General features: G+C 37.5%; 1 protein-coding gene across 7 annotated transcripts in view; it reads left to right on the top strand.

The window, feature by feature from the left end:
• Positions 1-27760, top strand: part of PCGF3 (polycomb group ring finger 3) — a 52670-nt gene that overhangs the window by 21225 nt on the left and 3685 nt on the right. For 3 of the 7 annotated variants that reach the window (XM_054283138.1, XM_054283135.1, XM_054283136.1), the window contains 8 exons: positions 10393-10455; positions 13138-13255; positions 17958-18054; positions 21776-21831; positions 22833-22943; positions 23430-23518; positions 25078-25215; positions 27205-27285. In XM_054283138.1, the coding sequence (XP_054139113.1) occupies positions 13147-13255; positions 17958-18054; positions 21776-21831; positions 22833-22943; positions 23430-23518; positions 25078-25215; positions 27205-27285 (681 nt within the window). In that variant the 5' untranslated portion in view covers positions 10393-10455; positions 13138-13146. Of the gene's footprint in view, positions 1-5846; positions 5890-10392; positions 10456-13137; positions 13256-17957; positions 18055-21775; positions 21832-22832; positions 22944-23429; positions 23519-25077; positions 25216-27204; positions 27286-27760 lie in introns of all 7 variants that reach the window. The other 4 variants (XM_054283134.1, XM_054283137.1, XM_054283140.1 and 1 more) reach the window with 2 other exon arrangements.

The following is a 27760-nucleotide window of genomic DNA, read 5'->3' as shown; positions in this document are numbered from 1 at the left end:
ATGATCCAAGTTCTCTAAAATAACATGGCAAACTTAATTACAAATAAGTTGACTAAAATCCCATTATTTGTATTTGGTTGACTTGTCAGCTCTTTGTCTTTTCATCATGAAGGTGAAGTGGGAGTTGGCTAGTGAATAGTAAGAACTTCTAGAGTAAAAACCTGTCTAGCATAAAGCTCATCAATGTATCAGCCTCTTGGGTAGCAGTATTGAAGATCAAGTTATACTTCCTATGTATTGGAAATTTAACCACAGAAATGTTCAGATAGAGTTTATTTGAGTTGCCTGCTGGTTGCAGAGAGGGAGAAAAAAACATTTCACTCATTTGTTTAGTTCCAAAAGCAAGACTAGAGATGAAAAAAACCCCCCATGAAATCTAAACATCTTTTTCAGTTACTTTAAAACTAGGATCATAGGCTTTGGTTTGTAAAAAATGTTCTCCAGTATTCTTGTGGCAATAGTAATGCTCTTGTATAAATTAGAAATTTTAATATGTCTGTATCAAGGATGTTTTTACTTGCTGTGTGCAAAATAAGGTGGGGATTTTGTCCTTGGTTGGTTTTCTGGGTTTTTTTCCCTTTTTTGATTTCCTCTAAACTGGACTTGAAATAAACAGACTTAGGGAGTGTTGCAGGGAGAAAAATGTGATAGTCTAGAGCTTTAAGTACTGCTCCAGTTTTTTTTCTATCACCTTCTCTTTTGCTTAGTTGTGTTCTCAGGGTTTGTGAGTGTGTTTGGTAAGCATTGTTCTTGGAAGCAGTTACCTCTGACACATGCATGCAGTAATACGAGTTACTGGGAAGAATTCCATGACTTTTCTGCGTCTTATGAAGTTATCCCTGCTAAAGAAAGTTCCTAGTTTATTAAGGAACAGTGAAATGTCCCAGCATCCCCATCCACCTTGTCCTTCTGAAGTATTGGAATACGTAAAACCAAAATAGATATGGATGTTAGCTTGGAGTACGAAGGCGTGGTGATTTTTTTCCTAATCACTTCATGAAAGGTAAATGCATTCTCATAACTTTTATATAGGCCTTGTACTGACCTAGTTTTTAATCTTGATTGACTGACCTGATCTCTTTCAGTGACAAGGTGACCCGCTTAGTGAATGAGGGAAGGGTTTATCTTGTTTATATGAACTTTAGTAGAGCCTTTGGCTTCATTTCCTACAGTATTCTGTAGAAACTGGCTGCTTAGGCCTTGGACAAGTGCACTGTTTGCTGGGTAAAAGGCTCTCTGGATGGCCAGGCCTAGAGACTGGTGGGAAATGGAATTAAATCCATCTGGTCATTGGTCACAGGCGATGTTCCCAAGTGCTCAGTAGTGGGGCTGGTTCTATTTAATGATTTTATCAACAACCTGTGTCAGGGGATTAAGTGCTGCTTCAGTCAGCCTGCAGATAACACCAAATTGGGTGGGAGTGTTGATCTGGAGGGCAGGAAGGCTCTACAGGGTTATCTGGACAGGTTGAATTGGTAGGCTGAGGCCAGTGATATGAAACTGAACAAGGCCCAGTGCCGTCTCCTGCCCTTGGATCAAAACAACCCTATGCAGTGCTACAGGTTGAGGGCAAAGTGCTTGAAAAACTTTCCATCAGAAAAAGAGCTGGGGATGCTGGTCAACAGCAACTGAACAGGAGCCAGGAGTGTGTCCAGTGGCTAAGAAGGCCAATGGTATCCTGGCCTGTATCAGCAATGGTGTGGTCAGTAGGACCAGGGCAGTGACTGTCCCCCCTGTACTCACCATTGGTGAGTCCACACCTTGAGTTCTTGTTCAGTTCTGGGCCCCTCATGACAGGAAGGACATTGAAGTGCTGGAGCAAGTTCGGAGAAGGGAAAAGGAGCTGGTGAAAGGGTCTGGAGTGTAAGTCCTGTGAAGAGCCACTGAGAGAGTTGAGGTTATTTAGTCTGGAGAAAAGGAGGCTTGGGTACACCTTCTAAGTCTCCACCTGAGAGGAGGCTGAACCCAGGTAGGGATCAGTCTCTTCTCCCAGGAAGCAAGTGATATAAGAGAGGAAGTGACCTCAAACTATGCCAGGTGAGAGTTAGACTGGATATTCAGAAATATTTCTGTGCTGAAGTAGTGGTCAGGCATCAAACCAGGCGGTTCAGGGCAGTGTTGGAACCCTGAAGGTGTTTAAAAGATGCGTAAATGTGGCATTAAGGGACATGGTTTAGTGATGGGCTTGGCTGAATCTGTAGTTTATAGTGCCAGCAATTATAGTAAAGTGAGTGCTACTGACAAACCAGCCAAGCTTACCAGCATGGACAGGCATGTGTGTCTCCTAAGGGGGAGATGGGAGGAACTGTTGGGGTGACCAAGTGAGTCTGGATGGCTTCCAGGGACACAGCAGGATCTGGAAGTCTCCATCGTGAAAATGATGGTGAATGTGTTGTTTTAATGTATTTTTTTTCTGTTTCAGAGCAGTCCTGTTTTTTTCTGTGCTCAGTTATTAAGATACAGCTACTGCTTTATTGAAGGCAGGGTACTGGTGCCATCTGGTGGTGTTAGGACATTCCCAGGAATGAGAAAAACCACTTGGGAGGAATTCCGCTGAGATGTGAAAAATTGCTGACATGCTACTAAAAAAAGTACATGGATATATTTGCTGCCTTAGCATGTAATTATTCTCTTGAATTAAGTCATAAAAATCTGCACATGTACTCATAACTAAGCTTGCTACAGCAAACTAAAATATTTAATCTATTGCTTTCTGCTCAACAGAAAGGTTTGTTTCTAGTAGTATCTTTTATGAAACATTGCTTTGCAAACACAGCATAAGAGTTTTATTGGAGCGTACAATATTTAAAACTAATTTTAAAATACAGAATATTTTCTGTTACGCCATTTTGCTAAACCCAGCACAAACTTCTCACTGCTAATGGTTGAAGTCACTGTGCTGTTTTATATGTTGCTTTTATGTTGTTTCAAAGTAAAAGTTCAACAACATACAACTGACAACAGTTGAAATAAAAAACCTTGGTATCTGAAGCAAAAGCAACCACAGTACTGATTTCGTTGTCCATCTGTTGAAATCGTGTCCTGCACCTTAAGTTTCTTACCTGAGGTAATATCCTCATCCTTCTTCTGAGTACTGTACTGGCTGTATTAACATTTCTAGCAATGGAAGTAGGACTATGACTGCTTCTCCAGTTCTCTTGAAATAAATGTCTGACTGATAAGTATCTTGCCCTAGAGTGGAAAAACTTGTAAAAGAGAAAGGTACTTTATTTTAAGCTGGTGAGGCTTTTTAATTAATTTCATTTAGCCGTTACTCTTCATTTGTTGCGGGTCACCGTATTTGAATAAGTTATCCTTATGGAACAGAGGTCTGTTTGTTCAGTCATTAACAACTTCTACCTTTCTGTTGCAACTGATTGGAAAAACAGACTATTTTTGTTTTAATCCGGGTAGTTGAAAAAGACAAATTCTGTGCTTGTATCTCTTCATAATCTCTGACCTCATGACCATATAACACTTTATTTGCATTGTGATGGAAGTGCGAATTAGACTTAGTTCTAAAAACTAATTGCATTAGTTCTCTTATTACATGGTTGTGTTCACAATATCAGGAGGCATTTTTTAATTCAGTCTTTATGAAATAAGGTGTTTCCAGGCCTATTCAGCTAGTATAGTTTGTGGAATTAGATAGAAACAGTTATAAAAATTGAACATATATAATAGTTCTTAAGAATTTAATGTTAATATTTAAATTAATAGTTAAGATGTTAATTTATCAATATTTGTTGGTCAGCTTTGAGAATAATGGAACTCATTGCAATAGCAAGGTTAATTCAGCACATTGAAAATCTAGGTTTAACTAGTGAGTGAGATGTGTGACCTCCGTGATCTCACAAAAGTGAAATGCTTATGCCTGATGTAAGCCACACAATCATAACATCAGATTTGAAATTCTTCTTTTCCACACTTAGTTTTGAATCTGAACAAAGATCTGTTGTAGTGCTTTGTTCTTAGAGCTGTGACTTTCACCTTAAATACCTTGTGAGTTGAGGTACACCTCTTGCTTCCAGTGCAGTTGTCATTCAGCTTTCGGTGCTGTATGACTTTAGTACCTTTCAGCAAAATTATTCAGCTAAACTGTTATTATTTACTACATATAGTTGTTTTCCTCAGAGTTCCCCCACTGTGAGCATTATCTTTCTGATTTTTAGTAAATTAACATTATTGTGCTATATTTCAGCGAAAGAAAAATACGTATGTTTATTCTGTTAAAATAGAGCAAAGTTGTAATGGTTTGTAAATCTGCCATTCTCTTCAGTTCTGAATTTGTACCTGGTAAGAATAACTTCCCGTCTTGTTGTACCACAAAGCTAGGTGGTGCAACCTACAGTTAGTTTGATAATCTGACAAGTTGTTAATAGCAATCCTAGCACTTAAAAAATCCTTAAAGAAAATATTAGTACTCACTTCTAACTTATTACAAGATCAGTACAATGATCCACTTGCCCAGTCTCCAGCAACCATCTAGATCTAAAAATGAACTGAATTTCCCTGTTGTTAGCTTTTATAGTGCATCACTATCACCCTGTAACTAGAACTGGAAGAATATAGTGATGATTTAGGACCAATTTGGTTGTTGTTTTTTTTCCTCACAAATTGAGTGCCTCTTTCAACATGAACCAAAGTGTAAGTGTCCTCTTCCAGCAGTAGTGAGAGAAGACGTATGACAAGGCCTTTTGGAAAACTGGTTACTCAAGTTCATGTTGTGATGTGCTTTTGGAGTTGTGATAAGCCTCTAAGCTGGTGTCTTTAGAAGCAGAGTGACTGCTCTCCACATTTTGCTGGAAAAATAGATCTTTTAAATAGCAAAATCTTATGGAGTTTATTCTACTGTATGAGAAGCTTTGTGTCCTCAATGGGGATCTTTTTTGTGGATTCCAACAAAAGAGCATCTCCTGCAACTCTGCATTGCTTTCAGTTAATAGTAGTTTTGTTTTTTTTTAATTCAGTCAAAGAAGTTCAGAGTGGAACTGCAAAAAGATTTTTATTGGCATTGTTCTGAAGTTTTTGTGAAATGCTATCATTAACAGCTTGTTTTGTCATTGTTTTCATAATTCCCTTAGCAATATAACAGCAAAATCAGTAACTACAGGCTGTGCCTTTGATTTTTTGGAGCAGGAAGATGGAACTAGTAGTACTCTTTACCCGTCACTGTAACAGCTGAATCTTGTCTGTGTGAACGAATAAGAAAAATTGCTTCTTCTGTCAAACTTACCTATTCATGTGAGATTGTTTCACTTTTAGCCAAAGAATAAAGATCTTATTTTTTATTATTTTTAAAAATATAATTTTATTCTGGCAAATAGCTAGAGATTCTGGAAATACTCGTTATTTCCTTGAAAGAATTTTGGAAGATTAAGATACAAAGAGCAGATTATTTGAAAGCATAGCTTGAAAACTGAGAAGGTTGCTTGTCTAGATGTGCATCTTCAATTCAAAATGTTTTCTTCCAGATTTTCTAGTCCATACATTGTTGTTAAAGAAATCTGTTTATTTATTTGGTTATTTTCCCTGGCACTTTTGAAGATAATGAATTTCTTTTTATTTTTCCATCACATGATAACAGGACTTCTTAGAACTTCTTTTTTGAACAATTCTCCTGGTCTAGTAGGAGACTGTGTTAAATCTTATTTTTCTTTATTTTTCTTGAGGATCATTTTTTCCCCCTTTTCTTGCCTGCAAGTGCTTCTGCCCCGCTGTTCTCTTAAATTAATAGAGATACCTAAATACTTAGCTGAATTTAGTGAGCTGAGTATTTCTTTGTGCCAGCTGTATTTTGAGGAATTTTGGATGTTAACTTTCAGACTATTTTTCTGTCTTTTCAGGTCTCTGGATGGCAGACTCTGAAAAGAAATGCTGTTTTAAGAGGTATGCCTCATGTAGGCCAAAATATTCTGGACTGGTTTCTATATAAATGATAAGGCTTCTGAGGAGTCCCTCTGCTGATCCTCTCTGTAGTCTTGCATGAATAATAGTTTCAGTGCTGACATCTCTCTGCAATGTGAAAGCTTGTGCTGAGATATGCAGGCTTGTCATATCAATTTTAGTGGAGAGGTCTGTAATATGTTGCTTAAATTTTTGCTTGATCATCTTAGTAGAACAATGCCTTAGTGGATGAAGGGGATGATGCACAAACAAAACAAGTCTACTTTCTGAAATGTTCATGTCCACTTTCAGCCACTCATGACTTTGTGTGTATAGGAGTTTGTTTGTTTGCTTGTTTTTTAATTGGGACTATAGTCCAGATTTTGTAAATGCCCTCACTCCCTTTCTGGTGTTTTGTAAGACATCCAGACAGTGAAAGGCTGACACTGTGCCAGCAGTGTGGTTTAAAATAATGTCAGTTGGATCCAAGATGAAGAAATACTAATTTTTTTGCAAATTATCTTTTTTTCATGTTAGCTGAATGTTTGGAACATTTTCTGTGTTTGTTTGGGGTTTCATGTTCCAGCACTGAAGAAAGTTTCTCTTCTCTCTCCATTGTTGGTATGTTGTTTTTGAATAATTCATTGCTTGGCAGCTGTTAAGAAAACTGTCTCTTTAAAAGGGAATTCTTCTACCAGGTCTTCCATCCATTTCAAGCAGATGTGGTGGCATATGTTAGAAAAGTAGGCTTTGTCTTTGTAAGAGAAAGATTGGTGTGAGTGTTTTCTTCTTTTAGCTTTTTTAAACGGGATCTCTCAATTCTTTTTAAGCACCTCGGAGGGCTTCCTATTTCTCTAAAGCAGTGCAATGCTGATTTGTTCTGCCTCCAAAATAATAACCAGGATGAAGTACTAACAACTTGGGTTAAGAGTGGCTCTTCAGCTATTGAGTAAGATCTTGGTGTTGCTCTTTTTAATGCAGTGTTTACAAAACTGCTAAAGAAAGTGATGCTGTGAATTAGGGAAGATGTTATTGCTATTTTCTACACAACCTGTGGACAGAAATCAAGATGAGGTGCACCTCCACTACTCTTAGAGGTGCACACTTGTAGGATGAGAGGCATTGTACCCAAGTTACAATGCAGGAGATTCCTGTGAGACAGTAGGAACATTTTTTGCCTGTGAGGGTGGTCAGGCACTGGAAAATGCTGCCCAAAGAGGCTGTGGAATCTTAATTGTTGAACATTTTCTGAGTGAAGCCCATGGAATAGCCCACTGTGACTCTTTTTAAGTGGGCCTGCTTTGAGTGCAAGGTTGGATTAGAGAAGCTTGAAGAGGTTACTTCATTATATCCATGACATTATCCTATGAATCTGTGTAACATATTGAAGGGACACTTTTTATGAATTTTACATTTCCTGTAAAAAAAGTTAAACAGCTGAGGCTCAGGTTGATGTTTTGTGTGTCTATTTTTAGATGGGTTTTGTTTTCTGGGGATTTTTTAGTTTGGGGGGGGGGGGGGGGGATTGTTTTTGTTTTGCTTTGTTTTTTGTTTTCGTTTTGGGTTTTTTTGGTGGGTTGGTTTTTTTTAGGTTGGTTGGTTGGTTGGTTAGTGAGTTGAGTAGAGTTCCGTGATTAAAGAACTGAGGAGTGACTTCTTACTATTCCAGCAACATGGTTTTGAGGGAGAAGTGTGGAAACCCAGGGCACCATGAATATTTCTCTGTCTGCTCCTGGGGTGACCTGACCCCCAGGGGACCACTGAGTTTGACCCTCATTCATGGACAAAGTTTCCTAGACTTCAAGATAGACTAGAATCCACAAAAGTGTGAAATAGATTATAGAAAGTAGTGTAGGTGTATCACATGGTGAGAAATTTAGGTTTTGGGATTTTTAGTGTGCTGTGGATGGAAGCAAGATGGAGGGCACAGGATGTTGTCCTGGATTTCTTCATGCTGCTTCTTCCTTCTTCTTCATGGGTTTGGGTGGCATTTTGTAATTGGGCAGAAAAGTCTGCATTGCAGGCTCTCTGAGATGAGTTATTGGGTTAAAAAGGAAAATAATCTGGGTGTCAGTTCTTAATTGGATAGTTTAGTCCTGAAATACCTTGTAACAAGAGATGGTTAGCCATTTTGTGCCTTCTAATGAAAAATTGCTGAACTCATAGTAAGGAGACTGTTTTACTGATAAGAAATAATAAACACTTGAGTCCAAACATGAATTACTGTCTCAAGTGCCTTCAATCTAGACCCAGAAAAACCGAAAACTGGTACCTCCACAGAGGAGAACTGTGTTTTGGCTCCAGTATTCATTTGTTGACTAAGTACAGAACAAGACTTTAAATTTATTTCATCAAGTGTCACAGTTCAGTGGATTGAAAGTTTCAAGATTATCTACAGTTCTTAAAGTTTGAGATTGCTAGCTTTCCAAGGTTACTATTTGAGGAGGTAAATCTCAGAAGAACTAACAATTTAATTCAGAAGAACTAAAGAATTTATGTTTTACAGAAATTTGGCTTTCTTGGCTTTGACTTTCTTAAAACTAAATTAAGGTATGGTATTTTCTCTTGTCTGCTAACTGCTGTGGGGGTTTAGTGGGAGCCTGAGGTTCACAATGTTCAAATGAACTATTAGGTTTGGAAAATGTTACTGTAAATATTCAGAATTTGGTCTGTCCTCTGAATTTACCTGTTTTTATATTGGATGGTAGCTTTCTGTGAAACTTTTGCTTGTGAACTTGAGTGTGATCCTGTGATTCATGCTCAAGAAGCTCCTGGGCATGTGTCTTCTACAGTGCCTGGTGGGTCACATTACAAAAGAAGGCAAATGTAAATGGTGTCTTTTAGAGCTTTGCTGCTCCTACTAAATCCTGCACAGTCTATTGAGTGTAAAAAAAAAAAAAAGGAAGTGTCAATTGGGGGATAATGCTTTTGATCTGATTTTTTAAAATATATATATATGTCTTTAGGCAAGAAGGTATCAGCCTGGGTTGCGCTTTGGAAAAGTAAGCGTACGTCCTATTGTTGGTTCAAGCTGGTGTGCATGACTTAAATGTCAACCTGATTCTGCGTGTTTTCTTTTTGCAGCAGCCTGGTTTAGATGTTTAGATGTGCTCATGCTAACTTCATTGAGTTGGCGTCTCTATGATTTTCTAATGGTCATCAGCAGCTTGAGATCAGTCAATATAGTAAGAACTTCAGCTTGCTTAATACATGGATAGGGAGAGGTAGTAAATTCATTGGATCATATGATGATTCAGGTTAGAAAAAGATCATGTCCTTCATGTAAGGTGGTTACCTGTAATAGGATGTCATGACATGGGAATGGCATGACTTGTGTCAGCAAAGATTTAAGTTACGTGTTGGGGAAAGGTACTTCCCTCAGAGGGTGGTTGAGCACTGGAGCAGGCTCCCCAGGGAAGTGGTCACAGCACCAAGCCTGACAGAGTTCAAGAAGGGTTCAGACGATACACTCAGACACATGAGACATGTTAGGGATGTCCTGTGCAGGGCAGGATTTGGACTTGATTCCATGGATCTCTTCCAATTTAGGATATTCTATATAATCCAGCTGCTCGAAGAAGAGTAGACTGAGGTCAGACCAAGTGGATCAGTGTGTTATCCAGATATCTGTCTTTGCTTTTAAGCTGCACGGTTTCTTGGGAATATGTATTTAGATTTGTGTGGTTTTTGTTTTTAAGGTTAGATTACTTGTTTTGGAGGTATGCAAATTCATTTTTAGCTTTCTTTTCAGCATATAACTGTTTGAGAGATGAGAAGAATTCTGTGAAAGAGATCATCTGGAATTCAGATTTTAAAAAAATATCCCTTTTTCAAAGGGATATTTCTGGATTTGTCCAGAAAATAGAAAAATTGCTTGTGTAATACTTAGTCAGACTTGATGTTTAGGATGTTGTGTAGTTCTTGCTGTTTAGTTCCAGTTTGTATGGGATTACTGGCATGGATTTTGGTGTGGTGATAACAACTTGGCTGTCTTATATGATAAAAGTGGTGCTTAACTTTTGTTTGGCACTAGGCTGTAGAAACATGAGCATCTTGGGGTGCCTTCCCAAGAGAAGATGTGTGGTTCAAGTAGTGCAAGTACCCCTTCTGAACTGATAGTGTATTCCAGATAGGAACATGAAAGACATCCTGTATTAGCCACCTATCCATGTGGACTGTTTCTTCTTAAGCATTGTGAGGAGTAGCCTAGCTTTGTATTTCCTAGTATGACTGTGTATAATATTCAAATGCAATAATAAAGAGGAAAAAAAAAGTAGTTGATGATGAAATCTGCAATTATGTTATTTACTTCCCTCTGAAGTGATATAGAACAGGCTGGTGATTAATGTGGAATTACTGTACATAATATGGAATTACTTTATGTTTTTAATTAGTTTCTATGATTAGTGAATTTAATTTCTTATATGAGGTTGTAACATTAGTGTCTCTATTTTTCTTTATATGTGTCATTAGTTCTGCTAAATTTTTTTTTCTATTTCCCTCTAGGAAGCAATTCAAGTTTTCTGCAAAGTCTGAGCATTTATGTTATCTGACTGAACTGACATCTTGGTAATATGCCATTTTTTGCGAGCTTCTCTCTACCTTTCTGAACAGATGTGAAGTGGTCTGGCCTTTTTTAAATTTTATTTTTATTAATTTTAAAATTTTTAGTAAGTCCTCTTGTTGTAACAGGTTAACTGTTTTGAAAAGCAGGAGAGGCATTCTGAGTTCTTTGTTTTCCCGAGACTGGAGGATGTGGGTCACAATTGTAGAAGACACAGGCTTAAATAAAGTCTGACACTGATAGCTTGCTTACAAAGCCAGTTACCTCAAAAGCTGTGTTGTTTACTGGAGATTGAAGGTGTGCTGAAGCAACCATGGACTCTGCATGAGCAGAGAAGGGATCCTTCTCCTGTTTTAGTAGCTGCAAGAAGGCAGCATGGGACAGACCCTCTGGAGAAATGTCCTTCTGTAGGTTTTATCACCTTTCGAGGTGTCTACTGCCCTGGAAAGACCTCTTACCTTTCTGTTGCTTCTTCCAATAGTTCTTATTTTCAGTCCTTCAGACATCTAATGAGAGTGACTTTCTGTGCTCCTTCAAAAAACCAAATTTTCATAAGATTGATTTGATAGGCTTTCTCTTGATATTCTAGAAGATACTCATTTTTCCAGTGCCAAAATGTGTATGATTTTTTTCCTATTAGGTTGGAAAAGTGTGTATTATCTTGATATCCTCTTTTTTTTCCCCGTGGCACAATGGGCTTTATTAGTATTTTGTGTTATTTTTGCCTTTGTTGTATGGTTCAGTCACTGTTCTCATAATATTATACCCCATCTGAATTTTTTTGTTTGTTTGTTGATGGTTCTTCTAGTGGCAGCATTTATCTCTACTGTTGGGAAGAAAAATTGTAATTTTCTTTCTAGAAAAAAACCAATTTCTTTGCTTCAGATTTCACTGTTAAGTCTTTGGCTCTTCTGCCTTAGAAGTGCTTGGATTTCTGCCTGTAGTTATCCTGAACACCTTCTTCTGAATTCCTGTCTAGACAAGCAACTAGTTATATTGGTACTGCCTTTTTCAGGATCTCTTTAGGCTAATTTCTCTTTTATCTGTCATGAATTGTGTTTTTTAGCACGCCCACTTTCAAATTAACTGGTGGCTTGATGCCATCCCTTGAGCTCTTCTTGAAGAGTGATGTTGAATAGCTCTTCCTCAGCACCACAGAAACCTACATACCTCGTGTAGTAGTGTTTAACTGGTGACCTCATGCACTCACCTGGAAGGATTTAATGTGGGTCTGGTTTTCAGAGAGTTAAAAATAATTCTAAAATTAGGAAAGTAATTCAGGTTCTAAATGAATGTTTTTCACCTATTTTGTCTACTGCAAAACCAAGCTGTTATTTTATTCTTCTCTAATGGGAGGTTACTAGATTTGTAACTAAATCTCAAATACTATAAAATAATACTGATTTTTTTCCTCCCATTGTTTACTTCTTAACCATGAGAACTAGAAGTCTTCCTAGTCTTTTCTGTATAGGACAATGCAGATTTGAATGGGTGGGTGGAACATTTTGTACTTCTCTGCACTGGAATAGTTCAGATTGGTGTGGAAGTTTGCTGTTTGATAGTTCTTTTTTCTTAGTACCACTTCACTGAACATAGGGGAAAAAAAAGATGATAAAATTAAAGGTCAGACAACCTTGTTGCAATATTTCAATGTGAAACTTAGAGAGCATGTGTCACCATTCAAATTCTGAAATGTTTTCCAAACTGAGCTAGATGAAAAGCAGTATTTGTGAGCCAGGGACAGTAAAATCACTTTAAAGGAAAACAATGTAATTTGGCGACTTCTGCAGTACGAGAACCAAATATAGTAGGTTGTAAGCAATTATAGCCTGCTCTCTTAGTTGACTAGAATGCCGGTCAAGTTCTGGTAATAGTACAATTTTCAAAATGTTTTGAAAAAAATAACAAATGTTTAAAATGTAACAGTTTATTTGTAAAGACATGGGCTTTGTGTGATGTTTTCTCTCTAAACAATTGATGTTACTACAAAAAAAAGTTAAATGAGCTTTTTCATTTTTGATTTCTAATTTCTTTTTTCCTTTTAAAGATGTTTATGCAATTCCATGCTCAAAAGAAAGAAAAAATGTTTAGTTCAAGTTTTAGCACAACCAGCTGCTCCTCTGCCAATGAAATTATTTTAATCTGTAATGTAGTGTTCAATTACCTTCTGTTTAAATAAAAGGGATTTCAGAAGGTTTACTTGCCAGCTCCATTCAAAATTATGCTTTAATATAGTGACACAAGGCAAACACTTAAAAATGTGGTTAAACTGAACAGTTACTTTGACTTTTCAATTGTCAAAACACTTCTGAATCTGAAAGTCACCTACTTTGAGGATTTTCTTCCTTCATATTTTGTGAGTTTTCTATCATAACTGGACGGAATATGATGACTCAAGCTACCAGGATAGTAGGGTTTCATCTTGAATCTGAGTCTGTTGGTTGGTAAAGGAACTTATTAGTAGCGCACTGGAAGGGCCATTTTCTATGCTATTGTAGTACTGACTTGCAAAATAGTGTGGAGTTTACATTGTTCAGTTTCTGTGAAGTGACATAAAAGTTAGTGCCACCACTGTGCACGCACATCTGTGTACATTGTACAGAAGTCTGAAGCTGGCTTAACTCAAGTTAATCATTTATTCCCAAATGACTACAGCTGTGTTACTTTATAATACATCTCTTCCACAGACACCAAAGATGCTAACAAGGAAGATTAAGCTTTGGGACATTAATGCCCATATAACCTGTCGTCTGTGCAATGGATACCTGATCGATGCTACTACTGTAACAGAATGCTTGCATACTTGTAAGTAGAAATATAATTAAGTTAAAGTTGCTGGTTTCTATTTGTGTCTGGTTTGGGCTTTTTGGTTTTAAAACATGTTGTATGGTTTTCAGTTGAAATTTCAAATAGCTATTGTTCATCAGCCAAAAAAAGCATGTGCTTTACTAGACTGCTTTTCTTTAACAGTTGATTTGCTTTTATAACAAAGCAAATGGAGGGAACATTAAAGCTGTGCTGCATAAACTTGAAGTTATATACAATAATAGTGATTATGTAACTATTCAAGAATGTAGTCTGTCTTCATGCTAAAGGAATGTGGAATACCTAGTTCTCTCTTCTGTGACAGTTGATATAGCATATATTCTCCACCTGGAGCCTTTCAGATGTCTCTTTCTCTCCCGTTCCTCTGCAGAAAACAGAGTAGTTTTTTGATAAAGAATAAGTATGTTGTACTGTATCCTAGAAATAAGCTTGTATTCCAAAACATTGTGATAAAGTAGTTGTTTGTTGATGAATTACTCCGTGAATTTCTATTTTCATGTAAGCTAAAGATGACTTAAAACCTTGCAGCCCATCCCATGTTTTAAAATTGTTCTGCCACAATATTTATGTTTATTCTGATAAAGCTAGTAGGCCGTTTAATTAGCTTAATGACTTAGTCCTAAATTTTCTTGGAAGGCAATTATTTTGTGATATGTATTTGTCATGAAACAAAAAGTGTTGGCAGACTTCACCTTTTATATCTGACAAAGGGAAAAGACAATGTTCATGATTTGTCAGTGATTGTTTTTTATTCCATTTAGAAGCTCTGTTTATCAGCTGTGATGAATTTGCTGCACTTGTCACACTTCATGTTGTTCTGAATATCCTCATAGAATCCAGGATAGTAGAAAGGTTTGTTCTATGATTCTGAGAATCACAGAATAGTTCTAGAATCTATATGGAGTTGCCTGGTCATGGGCAGGGTCAGCATCTACTGGATCAGGTTGTTCAAAGACCCATATAACCTAGCCTTGAATGCTTCCAGTGATGGTACGTCCATAGTTTCTTCAGGCAACCTGTGCCAGTTACCTGTGCCAGTTATTTCTAATATCTAATCTGAACCTATCTTCCTTCAGTTTGAAGCCATTCCCCCTTGTCCTGTTGGTACATGCCCCTGTACAAAGTTCATCTCCATCTCTCTTGTAGTGCTCTTCAACTTTTGGAAGACTGCTTTAAGGTCTCTCCAGAGCCTTCTTGCTTCCTGTCTCAATTTCCATACTATTGTTTTCACAGCTAGCCTTCTACTTAGTTTTGCCCAAATTTCTTTACTGCTGCTAGATAGAAGAGTGTATCCAAAATGAGTATCATAACAAGTTAACACGGCTAACAGCTAGAGAGAGGTAATTTTTTATTGTTCTTTAAAAATAAAGCGGAGCGTCACAAATACTCCTCAGCTGGTATCATCTGCACCATCTCTTATATTTGCTTATGGAGGAAATCCACAGCCCTACGGCATTTACTGCAAAAGTCAGGACATGCACCTTACTACCTTTTCCTGCTACTTTTTCTGGGGTTTTCTTTAGTTTGTTTCTCCCTTATTTTGACAATTTATATTTTATGAGTGCTACTTTGCACTGTGCCCTGTATAATCAGTTTTGTGGGAAGAGGCACAGAGTCCTTCCTATGTTTTTAACAAAACTTCATACATGTTTGTATTGTTTGTATTGTGTAAGATAATGCTAATGATATATGCTCCTGGAAAAGCATCCTTGCAAAATCCATCATGAAATTACCCTGTGTGTTGAGATAGTGAATTCTCTTCTAAATTACACCACCTTGAAATTTTCATTCTCTTCTACTCAGAACTGCACATTTTTCTTACTTTTTCAATTTTTCTCTCATTTACTGATCTTTAACCATTCAAAGACTCTTCAGTAGTAAATAAAGTTCTTGGGTCCTTTAGTGAAAGTAATTTGGATGACCAAGGCCAGCCCTCTGGAGGAACAGGGCAAATTTTTGTAGAACTGAGTTTAGGAGGAAGCAAAGTGTTTTCACTTTCTTTCCTACTTACTTCTCTGCTATGGTTTTAGTTTGTCGGTGACAGGTAGGCCACTAAGTTAGTTACTAAAAATTTCATTAGTAGTAACTAAAAAAAAAAAGTCAAGTCTTTTTTTAGTTTGTGTCTGTTCCTTGATTAAACATCTAGGCTAGATGATACATGCTGGTCTTGTTAAACTTTCTGTTTGTAATATCAGTTTTGTTAGTGTTTACATGTTTCACATGTAAATGCTAACAAAACTGAAATTATAAACACAAAGTTTATAATGTTTCTATGTTTTGAAAGGGAATACCTCACATTATGAAATGTATCATCTTCTGAATGCATCAGGATGATAAAAGGTCAACTTGAACTAGATACAGAAATGAAAAAAGTCAAGAGAAGTGAAACTGTTAAAAAAGTGAACATTATCCTTGTCTGTTCCTGTTCTTATGAAACCTCTCTGATGTGTATAAGAAATGAGAAAATGTACAGCTCATGTCCACAGTCAGTGCCTGTATATCTGGGTAAACAGAGATCAGAGATACTGGAAAACCAAAGTAATGCAAAATTCTAGAAGTAATATTGTTTCAGACCACAGAACAATTTCCATATTGCCTGTCCATTACTCCAAAGACTTCTAGTTTCAGGAGAGTTTATAATCCCAACCTGACCCCAGAAAAAAAGAACCTAGATGTCTGCAGCACCCTTCATGAGCTGTCTAGTGGCATTTATTTGGCTGCTGTGCTCAGACTGAAACCTGCCAGAACATTAGCTAACTTGTGACTAGTTCATTTTAGGAGTTAGTGTTTACCTAGTCCAAGCTGGAAGATGTACTAACATGGGATGATATTTTAGATATCACAAAATGCTTTGGGTTGGAAGGGAACTATAAAAGTCACCTAATGCATCACCACAGCAATGGGCAGGGGCATCTTCAGTGGCATCAAGTTGTTCAGAGTCCTTGGTGAAGCTGTGCTGGCTGTCTGGAGTCACCTCCCTGTCCTTCACATGCCTTAGCACACATTCTAGTACTCAGTGATCTTCCCAGGCACAGAGTTTAGGTAGACAGGTTGATGATTTCCAGATCTCTCCCTTTCTACCACTTCCTAAAAGTGGAAGCAATGTTTCCCTTTTCCTGGTCACCAGGGACTTCACCTGACTGTCAGGACTGTCGCTGTTAGTGGCTTGGCAACTACATCAGCCAACTCAAGACCCTGGGACGCATCTCGTCAGGTCCCAGAGACTTACGTGTATTCACATTCCCAGGTGTTCGTGAGCCTGATCTTTTCACACAGTAGAAGGGACTTTACACCCCCAGTGCCTCCTTTGCAGTTCATCTATGTGAGAGCTGTGGGAGGAGAAATTGCTAGAGAAGACCGGGGCAGAAAAATTGAATACTTCAGGCTTCTTCTTGTCCATTGTTACTGATTTGCCAGTCATTTTTGTCTGAGGGTTACACATTCTTTGACCTTCTTTTTGTTACATACTTACAGAAACCGTTATAATGCTTCATATTCCTTGCCAAGTTCAGCTTCAGCTGTCATTTGGCTTTTCTGACCCTTCCCTACCCAAGTTAGCAACATTCCTATACTCTTCCAGGATACCTGTCCCTGCTTCCTCTGTCAGATTCTGCTTCTATTGACTTGGTAGGAATGGAGTTTGGCTTCACTTTTGCACTCTGTTCTGGCACTCTGCTGGAACAAACTGCTGTGCAAGATGAGGCTTTGTCTAATGTCTGCCACCAACAGTGCTGTCATCCTAGGTGTGTAAATGCAAAACACAGTGCAAAGTTATAGTACTTCATTTACTGTTACTTTTTTTTTAGTCAACGGATCTTTATGTAATTGTACTGTCTTCTTGTTTGAGAGGTAGATGGCACTATAGTTACAGAAATCCTTTTGTTTTGTGTGAAAAGTGCATTAATATCAAGACTACATGAACTAGTGCACTTCAAGAAAACCTCCCTTCTTTTCTCCATACCTTTTCAGTTGTAACTTCAAGTGAGTGAGGATATAATTTAGTAGTGTGTTTTATGAGTACTGTTTTGGGGCAGAGAGTGGTGTATAAATAGTTTACTTTGAAAACAATGGATGATTGTGTGTATGTGTATAGAAACATACAGCTTAACAGTGAATCACTACTCAGCAACTCCTAGCATGACATTTTACTAATATTGAAGGTCTGTGACAATGTCATTTTTTTTTTTTCTGGTGGAAGTTCAGCTGTAGTATACTCTGTGAAAGTTAGAATTAAAATAACACCAAGATATCCACTTTCCTGCTTTGGAATTCTTTTTGTGTGCTGCCACCACACATGCCACTTGTTCTGTAGGTGGCCATGGTTAAAGCAAATATGTTTTGTCCAGTATCTTAATGGCAAATAGTTCCTGTAATGTCATCCATGCAAGCTGATTGTTGACCTGCTAGAAATTGTTCTAGTAAATTTTGAAGTGAGATTTTCTGTTGTGTAATGTGTTAAGGTTTTTGATAGGTATAGATGCTGTAATTCTACTGCATCCTTTTCCTGTATCAGGAAATTTTATGAAAGGTACTTGAAACTGTGTTCTGCAAGATTAGACATATGATGCAGAACAATGAACTTCATGTAAATTTCAGTATTGTGCATTCTGTGACTGTATAAAAGCAGACTTCTGTTATGCTACTTGTATTCCTTTTAAATTGTGAATGTCTTTTTTACTAGTCTGTAGAAGCTGCCTAGTGAAATATTTGGAGGAAAACAACACCTGTCCAACCTGTAGGATTGTTATACATCAGAGCCACCCATTACAGTATATTGGGTAAGTATAAAAGCAGAAGTGCAAGTAGCTTCACTCTAGTCTGGGTCATCCCCTTTGGTACAGTATGGCTTCTCTCAGAATTTTTGCTCTTGCTTATCAGCATGTTAAACATTGAAAAAGAAGTATGAAGGCGACTGAGAAGGAGATACAGAATGAAACTTCTGCTATGAGTTTGTAAGGCCTTAGCATGGCAGCTTGTTCCAGACTTACAAGCAAGTTAACTATACACTCAAATGTTTAATTTCAGTGTAATTTTTAATGGGATATAGTAATTCCTCATTTTGTATGCTTGGGTTGTAAAAATTATATATATGAAACGTTTGTAGGAATTACACTTTTACAAAATTATCAAAAATTAGTCTCAGTTGAACAGTGCTTTTCTGTGTGACAGTAATAAGAGAAATAATTTTCAGCTTTATTGTTCAGTTAATCTTTCAAACGTCTGCTTAGTTTGTAGGAACAGATAAGAATGTCATAGAATCATCATAGAATGGTTTGGGCTGGAAGGGACCTTTGAGATCGTCTAGTTCAGGTTTCTCAAAGTTCCATGAAGCCAGGACTGACCCCCCCACCCCACCTCCTTTCTGGGGGTGGGGTATGCACAACTTCTCTGAACAACCTCTTCCAGCCTTGCCACTCTCACTGAAGAATTTCTACCTGTTATCTAACCTATATCTGTCATCTTTTAGTTTAAAACCATTCCCCCTTGTCCTATGACTACATTCTTGTCTAAAAAGTCTATTTCCAGCCTTCTTTTGGGTTCCCTGCATGTACTGGAAGACTGCTCTGACAGTTCCCTGCAGTCTACCTTCTCCAGGCTCTACAGCTCCAACTCTATCAGCCTGTCTTCACATGAGAGAGGGTCATTTTCATGGCTCTCCTGTGGACTCACCCCAGTAGGTCCACATCCTTTGGGGGCCTCAGAGCTGAAAGCACTGGTCTAGGTGGGAGCTTTTGCAGGCAGAGTAGAAGGACAGAATCACCTGCTTCGATCTGCTGCTGAGTTTCTTTTGATGCAGCCTAGGTTGCACTTGGCTTTCTGGACTGCAAGTGCACATTGCCAGGTGATGTTGATTTTTCTATTTGCTAATATCCCCATGTCCTTCCCCTCAGAGCTGCACTCAGTCACTTCTCTGCCCAGCCTATATTTGTGCTTGGAATTACCCCAGTCCAGGTACAGGACCTTGTACTTGGCCTTGTTGAACTTGGAGCTTCACATGGACCTACCTCCTAAGCACTGCTTCCTTCCAGCATGTCTACTGCCCCATACAGCTTGGTGTTGCTGGCAGATTTGCTGAGGGTGCTCTCAATCCCACTGTCACTGACAAAGATGTTAAACAGCATTGATCTCAGTACTGACCCCTGAGGGACAGCACTTGTGACTGGTCTCCTCTTAGATATTGAACTGTTGATCACAACTCTTTTGAGTGCAACCATCCAGACTTTTTTATCCAGCCTTTCTTAATCCAACAATTCCTTATGCACCAAGTGCTGCATTAGTCAAATCCAGATCTCTCCAGTTAGGGACAAGGATGTTGTGCGGGACAGCATCAAATGCTTTGCACAAGTCCAGGTAGATGCCATGACTCACCCTTTCCTCATCCACTGTCTCTGTAACCTCATCATAGAAGACCACCCAATTTGTCAGACACGGTTTGCTCATAGTGAAAGCCATGTTGGCTTTTGCCAGTCACCTCTTTATTTTCCATCTGCATTTGCATAGTCAAATTGCATGTTCACTAAGTATTTTTGTTGGGTTTTTTCCTCCTTTTCTTGTCAGAAAAGACGTTCTTTTTCTTTTCCTTGAGTGCTTTCTTTCCATTTTACTCCTGCTGATGAAAATACATTGTAATGGTGTGTCTGCATTAGCTGTTGCATATCAAATAGTGTTTTGTCTTCCACTATAAAGAGCTTGTGTTTGTTCATAGCATTTTTCAACATGCCTTTCTCTCTTCTATAACAATTTTGGAAGCAATGGTTTTAGCAAATGAGTCTGATTGCACTTTTACAGAAAACTGTCAGTGTTCTACACATACTTACATTGCTCAAGCTCACCCTCATTCAGGAGCCTGTAACTAAGTATGCTGTCTCCACATTTATAATATACACTCATACTCCTGTATGAGTGTATAATTAAAGGGACAGGTACATGCAAATAGGCAAGAATGAATAAATGACATTTAAGACAACATGTTTGCCTCAGTTCAAAAACTTGATTTTTGTGCAAAAAGGGCCAGGAAACAACATGATATTGAGAGCAGCTAGAAGGCAATTTGTTATTTGTTTTTTATTGTTGAATACACTTCAACTTAAGTAAGCTGTTTAAATTAGTTGTAAAATATTGCCCATTGAAACTGAAACAGACTTTGTCCAGTCTGTTTATTTACCTTTTTAAAAAAATAATTGACAGTCTGGAGTATCACAAGGTATTTGAAAATGGAGATTTAAACTCCTATTCATCTGTCTGAAAAACAGGTAAACCAAATGTGTCTCCTTGTTTACATTTTTAAATACTGTTAAATAGCATCACAGAGTCTTAAATTCTTTGGTACCTTAAAGATCATCTGTATGATCTAGTTCCAACCCCCAAATTGTCACCTCTGATTTAATGGTGGTGTCATACTTATATATTTTTGTTCAAATAATTTTGGCAAAGTGTTTGCAATCCATAAATGACATTTCATCATCTCAGCCTGTACAAATGAGATTGCTGGTGGTGAAAATGACATGAATTTAGGATAAGTGATATTCTGAATCTTGTAGTGCTACTTAGAATATTGTAATTACTGCTTGTAAATGTCTTGATTTGTCACCATTTCTGTACTTGCTTACTGATCTCCACTGCTGTGGAGTGCTCATGTCAGGTTATGAGAAGCCTGAGACTACTCTTGTAAGCCTTTTCTGTTGAAATCCAATTCAGGACTTGATACTGCAGACACTTTTGAGATTATGACATTGCAGCAGTCAAGGCAGACACTTGAAATGCTTCTTATACTATTTCTTAATTGGAATTTAATGTAATACTTAATTTCTTTGAGATCCATAACTTATTTTAGATTAGAACAGGATTTTTCTAGGTGAGCTGGGGATTAAAGTTTAGAATTTTACCTGTCCCCTCTGTCCTGCAGTGGGATTGTTGACTTTTTTTCATTTGAGCCACACTACCTCTACAGGCTACTTAGCTAAATAATGTTTCTCACAGTTACTTTGCCCTTTTAAGAAAAAAGTAAAATTTAGTTTGTTGTGGTCTTTTTCTCTGAACTCGTCTCATACATTTTAGAAGATCCTAGTAAAGATAACTAATCTAGAAATGTGAGAAATTAGTCTTTAGGGGTGAGAAACAAGCTATTATTGATTCTTTTGTAATTAAAATGAGTTTATCTCTAAGCTGGAAAAGAGTTTTAGGTTATTACTGTCATACTTGTCTTGATGCAGAAGGACATACTCAGTGGGCTGAATTGTGAAAACTAGTCTACAGACTAGTTTTTCTCACACTTCCATTTGTTTTCTGTCTTAGCTTATACTTTTTCATAATTTCTTTTGTGTTGCTGTTCTTTCTGGTTTGATAGAAATACTGATTGAAAAGTAAAATTCTTCTTAAATGAATTTAGAGATTTTTGCATATGGTTAGTAGTGGAACTTCTTTAAGAGAAATGTTTTCAATCAAGATCATGAACTTAAGCTTTTGATTTTGGTTTTTTGTTGTTTTTTTCCTTGCTAGTCATGACAGAACAATGCAAGATATTGTTTACAAACTTGTGCCGGGCCTCCAAGAAGGTAAGTTGCGGTGTGACCTTTTTAAAGGCCAGTTTGCACATACTTCTTTGACATTAAAGATAAAAGAAAGTTTCAAGTGATGTAAAGAGGGGCCAGGGGGGCAACTGAGAAAAAAATGCAGTGGAAAACGAGACTCTTTCACTAGTGTAATTTTTAGCAATTAATTTAATTTCGTACCTGTAGTAGCAACAACTGAGTGTGGGGGTGGTAGGAGGCAACGTGGGATTTCTTCCAAAAGCAGTATTATGTAAAGCAGAATAGTCATTCAGCTTTCAAATGTTGCCATACCATAACTCTCATTTGTTTTTGTATACCTGTTGTGCAAGCTTTCTAGAATTCTCAGAGGTAAAATGCAATTTTAAAATGCTTTTAGTTTCTGCTATTTTTGGGAGTTCTTTTTTGTTAGAGAAATTTCAATTACTGTTTTCATAATCCTCTTTGATGCTAGATCTGTTAAACTAAAGAAATACTTTATAAATATTGCTCAGTGGGTTTTTTTGGTCTTAATGTATGTTAAAGTTTTTATTTAAATAGAGTATTTTAATCTATTGAAGCTGCTTTTTAACCAGGGCATTTCCAACTGTCAGTGTGATTAAATAGATACTTTAAAAATAATTTCTGGGATATTGAAAACCAGAACTATGAATAAAAATTCAAAACCAATGTTTTGACTGAAATACTCAGCATTCAAAATGGGGATCATATTCAAAATGGGGGTCATGTTCAAAATGGGGGATATTCAAAATTAGCTGCAGTATTTTAAATTCCATCTCATTCTAGCAGTAATAGTATAGTAGTAACTATACAGATAACTTTATGCTTTTCTAATTCTGAAAAATAAGATTAGGCGTAACTTGATGCAATAGGAGTGATAGAAGACAGTAAATAATGACACCACCGCCACTTGTTGGCAATCCTAAAGTGGGAAGGGATTTGGAATAACTTCATAAATATTGCATTAGAACTTTATTACAGGAATTAATATTTGCAATTTTAAACAGCGGAAATGAAAAAGCAAAGGGAGTTTTATCACAAACTGGGCATGGAAGTTCCAGGGGATATCAAAGGGGAGACATGTTCTACAAAACAGCACCTAGATTCTCATCGAAATGGTAAATAGTCCTTTATTTATTCTGTCTTTGGTGGGTGATATATAGTAAATTGATGGACAGATCTTTTGGAAGTATGTGCCCAGTGAGTATATTACAATCATTGTTTTGTAACAGCAAGGAATAGAGTCAGCATAGGATTGTTGCCTTGTCCCTTATTTCTGCACAGAATTTTGGTTTTAGCTGTTAATTGCATGTTGCTTGTGGCAAAGTTGGTCTCCATAGCAGTGCCTACATGGGGACTGTGAAATTACCCAGCTTCTGGGCTGTTAGCAGCTGAACTCCTCTTTCATGTCACGGGCTGTTGGCTGGAAGTGTAGCTTGAGCTGATAAGCACAATTTGGGAATAGCAAAGCTTATTCTATACTGCAGTCCTGAAACTTGCTGTTTTAATTGTATTGGCACTATCAGATGCTGCTGAGTGTATGTGGAGTTTATATATGATAATAATATTTGAGTATCCCATATATGTGGGTTTTTTTATCTAAGGTGAAACTAAAGCAGATGAAAATATAAATAAAGAAACTTCGGAGGAAAAACAGGAAGAAGATAATGACTACCACCGAAGTGATGAACAGGTGGGCTCATAGGGCATGCTCTAGTTTTATCTTGTGTTTTAGCTGTTGTGGTTTGGTAAGGTAACTTTGATAATCTAACAGAGAAGAAAATGAGTTTATTTCAAGCTACTTCTTTCTGTTCTCTGATAAAAACATGATGCAGTTTGGACAGTGCTTTTTTGTAAGCATGAGGTTTTACCTTTGGGTTTTGCCAGGAATGGAGAATACATTCAAATCTTCTTCCAGATATCTTTATAGTTTTGATTGTTTATGAGTCTGTAAAGTTTGCTGTCAAAACAAATTAATGTAATTTTCTGCTTTATACAGGAGTGTACCCCAGTGTTGCCACGACACATTAAGCTGAATGTGTATTGGTAATTATGGATTAAAACTCTGGCACTGTTAACACATTCAGTGCAGGTAGCTCAGGGTGCAGGGGAAGGGGCACAGGGACCTGTGGCACCAGCCTGGGGACTGGACACCGAGACACAGAAGCAGCTGAGACCCCCAGACTTTGGTGCTGTGAGGGTATGAGAGCCCAGGGGTTCCTTTGTTTGGGGCCCCTTCTCAGAGGCACCAGCTGGAGCTGTTATTTAGTTACTGCACCATGATTAAGCTGTTTGAAGGACCTGGATGTCTGAGACTCTGCTATGGAAAACCTGGGGTTGAGCTGGTAGGGAATCCTGGTCTGAATGTGAGTGTGAGGGGTGTAGGTGTGAAGGGGCTTCATTCTCAGCTTAGGTGGTGTGAATGTGGCTGCCAGAGTGGCTCCTGGATGGCCAGACAGGTTTCCTTAACAGCAGTCTTACTAACTTAGTACATAATTTGTTTTCAACCTTTAATACTAATACAGTGTTAGCCCTGAATCATAAAAAGATTATAAAAGCAGGGAAGCCCACTGTGAAGTTTAGAACACAAAGCTTGTTTGAAGGTGAAACTTCCCTTTGGTATAAACAAGCCATGCCTTTTATGACTTCTGGTTATGCGAGTCCAGAGTAACTTTAGCTTGGGTTAATTTTCTTCCCAGTTGCCATGTAAGGGAACTTTCAAAGGGATTGTACATGTTACTAGATCCTCCTAGTGTAATACAAGCATACCATCACAAAGAGTTTAGACTGTAATGAATAACTGGATGGGAGAAAAAGTGAGAATTTGAAATATTTGTCATATCATTTGTATTCATTCTTTTTAAACATGTTAAAATTAAACTAGATTAGCAGTTGTATTGACAGCAAGAAATTATATTAGAAGCAATCTTTAAGAATTGACAATAGTTTTCTTACTGTTTTCTTGCTCTGGCTTTTAGCATATGGCCCTCTTAAGCTATTGACAACCTATGAATGTGGACTGAGGCAGCCTTGTTCCAACATCAAAAATTACTACTTGAACACCATTTGTCTTATTACTTACCACTCAACTTAGGAAATCTTAGAAAATATGGTTTTCTTAATAGGCGTTTCAGTGTAAAGAATACTAGTACTGTACTTCGCTATATTGGATTAATAAAAATTGCATGTGGAATACATAAGACTGCAGATAATTGTTGCAGCCAACTTTTGATTTTTTGCCTTTTCCTGAAGGTAAGCATCTGCTTGGAGTGCAATAGCAGCAAACTGCGTGGATTGAAACGAAAATGGATTCGTTGCTCTGCACAAGCAACAGTCTTGCATCTAAAGAAGTTCATTGCCAAAAAACTCAACCTTTCTTCTTTTAATGAGGTAATATTTTAATTTTTAAAAGTAAGTTTACAGATACAAAAACTTGAAAGGGGTGGGTTTGTTCCTTTGCAAAAGGATGTCTTTTATTCTGATTTTATTTTCAGAAAACAGAAGCATACACCGCTTCTTGAATGCTATATATGTTACATAGCAATTTTCTTGTCCTTTCTTGGGTCTGTACAGGACTTTCCACTTAGTTTGCAGTGCATCTTTTCATGCGCATTTTTAAATAGTTGGGCAAAAAGTTTGGTTTTGTGCTTCCACATGTGTTTAAACGGACTCTGGCAAGATTATTTGTTTGATATATTGTAGTTGAGTTTATCTCCAACATTTTAGGAAGTTTGCACTCTACAGGGGCCAAACAGAACCACTTCAACAGTAAAGTCCCATTGAAGAGAAAGCACCACAAATATGTTGTTTTTTTCTGTGCCCTTAGTGAAGCTCAGTCTGAAGTTGCTGCCTACCTCAACCAGAGTGTTATCAGATGCCTACTTTTCCCTGTGTTTACAGGGTATCATGAGAAGAATTTAAGTTGAAAGGTACAGAAAGAAAGGCAATACTTTGAACTTCTCCTAGACTAGATTCAAAAAAGTGGCAAACTACGAATGCAGCCCCTATTTATCACTTGGCTGGATCTTGTTAACAGTTTCTGGACATCTCACTTGACTCTCAGCTTGACATCTCTCAAATCCATATTATGACACGGATTCACTGAATTTCATTAAGACATTTCATACAAATCAAATAATCTGCTTTCCAGTCCAGTGTGTCAACACCTTGCTGCTTGATCTTGTCAACAGCCAATTTGCATCTCTATCACTTTTCCTCCATAGCTTCTGTACACTTCAAACTAACACTCTCTCTCTCTTATGGTTCAAGTATATCCCCAAACTCTGCCAGTTTTCCTGAAACAAAACCTTGTATCCCGTCTTGTCCTGAGCTGGCTCAGAGGTGGTTGTCTCCTGACATAGCTACAAGGATTGTTCAGAAGAGATTTTTTTAATATATTCTTTTGGTATATGCATGTGTAAGCCGCTTCTCCGATGCAGTGTGCCAAGATGTGACTTAAGAATCTACTTGGTTTCTACTGAAAGAAAAACTTTTCTGGAGTACTGTTTATTTTTTTGTTATCCCTTTCTGCCTTCTTAAAAAGTACATAAATGGTCATGTAATCATTTTACTAGTACTAAGTCATATAGAAGGAGAATTAGAGCGCGTGGTTACTTGGTTGCTTGATACAGACTGTTTCAGGTTTGAGTTACTGCTGTGTAAGTGGACAGCGTGCACATTCAGGCCTTCCTGGGCTATGTGGTAAAACATTGTAACATAAGCCAACTTGGTGGAACTTGTTGTTTTCATACATGTTCCCTGGTTTTAGTTCATGTTCAGCTGTTGTAGTTCAGCTGATTAGTAGTCATATGATCCCTCATACTTTTATGTTGAGATCTTCCCTTGTTTCTAATACCAAGATTTTTAAAAACAGAGAGAGAAAACAAAAAATACCTGTTTAGTATCTGTAAAACCCCTATAAATGTAGAATGTAAATATATGGCAGACTGTTTTTTTAAAAAAACCTCTGTCCTTGTAACAATGCCACCTGGCTGGTGTTAGGTAAAAAAAATTTGATAGTATGCTAAATAACAGCTCTCTTTGAGAGTCCTCTCCCCTTGTCCTGTATTCAAGCATTTTAGAAGCATGTAAAGCTTTCAGGAAAGGACCTTAGTACTGCTTGGGAAGATAAATCAAACATTAAATCCATATCTTACTATATTTCTTAGGCGGGCATTGATATCATCTTTCGGTACTTCATGTTGAGAGCAGATTTTATCTTTTCTTTCCTGGTGTGATTTTTGTCTGCAGGGCAACTTTAGGATTACCAGTTCCAGTGTCTTCAGAGAAAAAAGTCTTGTCAAATGTATAATAATATGTGAAATACGTTGTTTGGTGAATTGAGTCCCAGTGAATTAACTGTCACCTTTATTTTGTCAGCTGGACATATTATGCAATGAAGAGATTCTTGGCAAGGACCATACGCTCAAGTTTGTAGTTGTTACTAGATGGAGATTTAAGGTATGACACAATGATTCAATGTATATCATGAAATAGCCAAATAAAATGTTTATAAAATAGCGATAATTTGGAACTGTACTGCAGTATAGCTTTATAGAAGGTACTTTTATAAGTTTCTACCACAAAATCCATAGATGCCAAGTATTTATTTGTTTCCAGTAAATGAAGGAAAGGAGAATTAATATTCATTGGAAGAGAAAAGGAAACACTGTATTAATAGTCTAATTGTTTTCAAGTCTGTCAGAGGAAGTAGAAGCTACAAAAAGTATTATTTTTAACTCCTTCAGGCAGTAAGAATGAGTAGCAAAACGACGGAACACTTAGGAGGGAGATCAGTATATGTACACACAGAGTTACTGGAACAAGAAGTTTGTATTTGTAATGCAAAAGCAACACATTCTGAGCATACCGTGTACACTGAGGTGAAATCACTTGGTGGCTTTGGATGCATATCTAGAAGAGGTCCATGTTGGAG

This window comes from Melozone crissalis, unplaced genomic scaffold (genome assembly GCF_028551555.1).
Source record: "Melozone crissalis strain CALT ecotype California unplaced genomic scaffold, PUWL_Pcris_2 ptg000005l_1, whole genome shotgun sequence".
Lineage (NCBI taxonomy): Eukaryota > Metazoa > Chordata > Aves > Passeriformes > Passerellidae > Melozone > Melozone crissalis.
The sequence above is the reverse complement of the archived record's forward strand: the minus strand, read 5'-3'. Positions and strand labels throughout refer to the sequence as shown.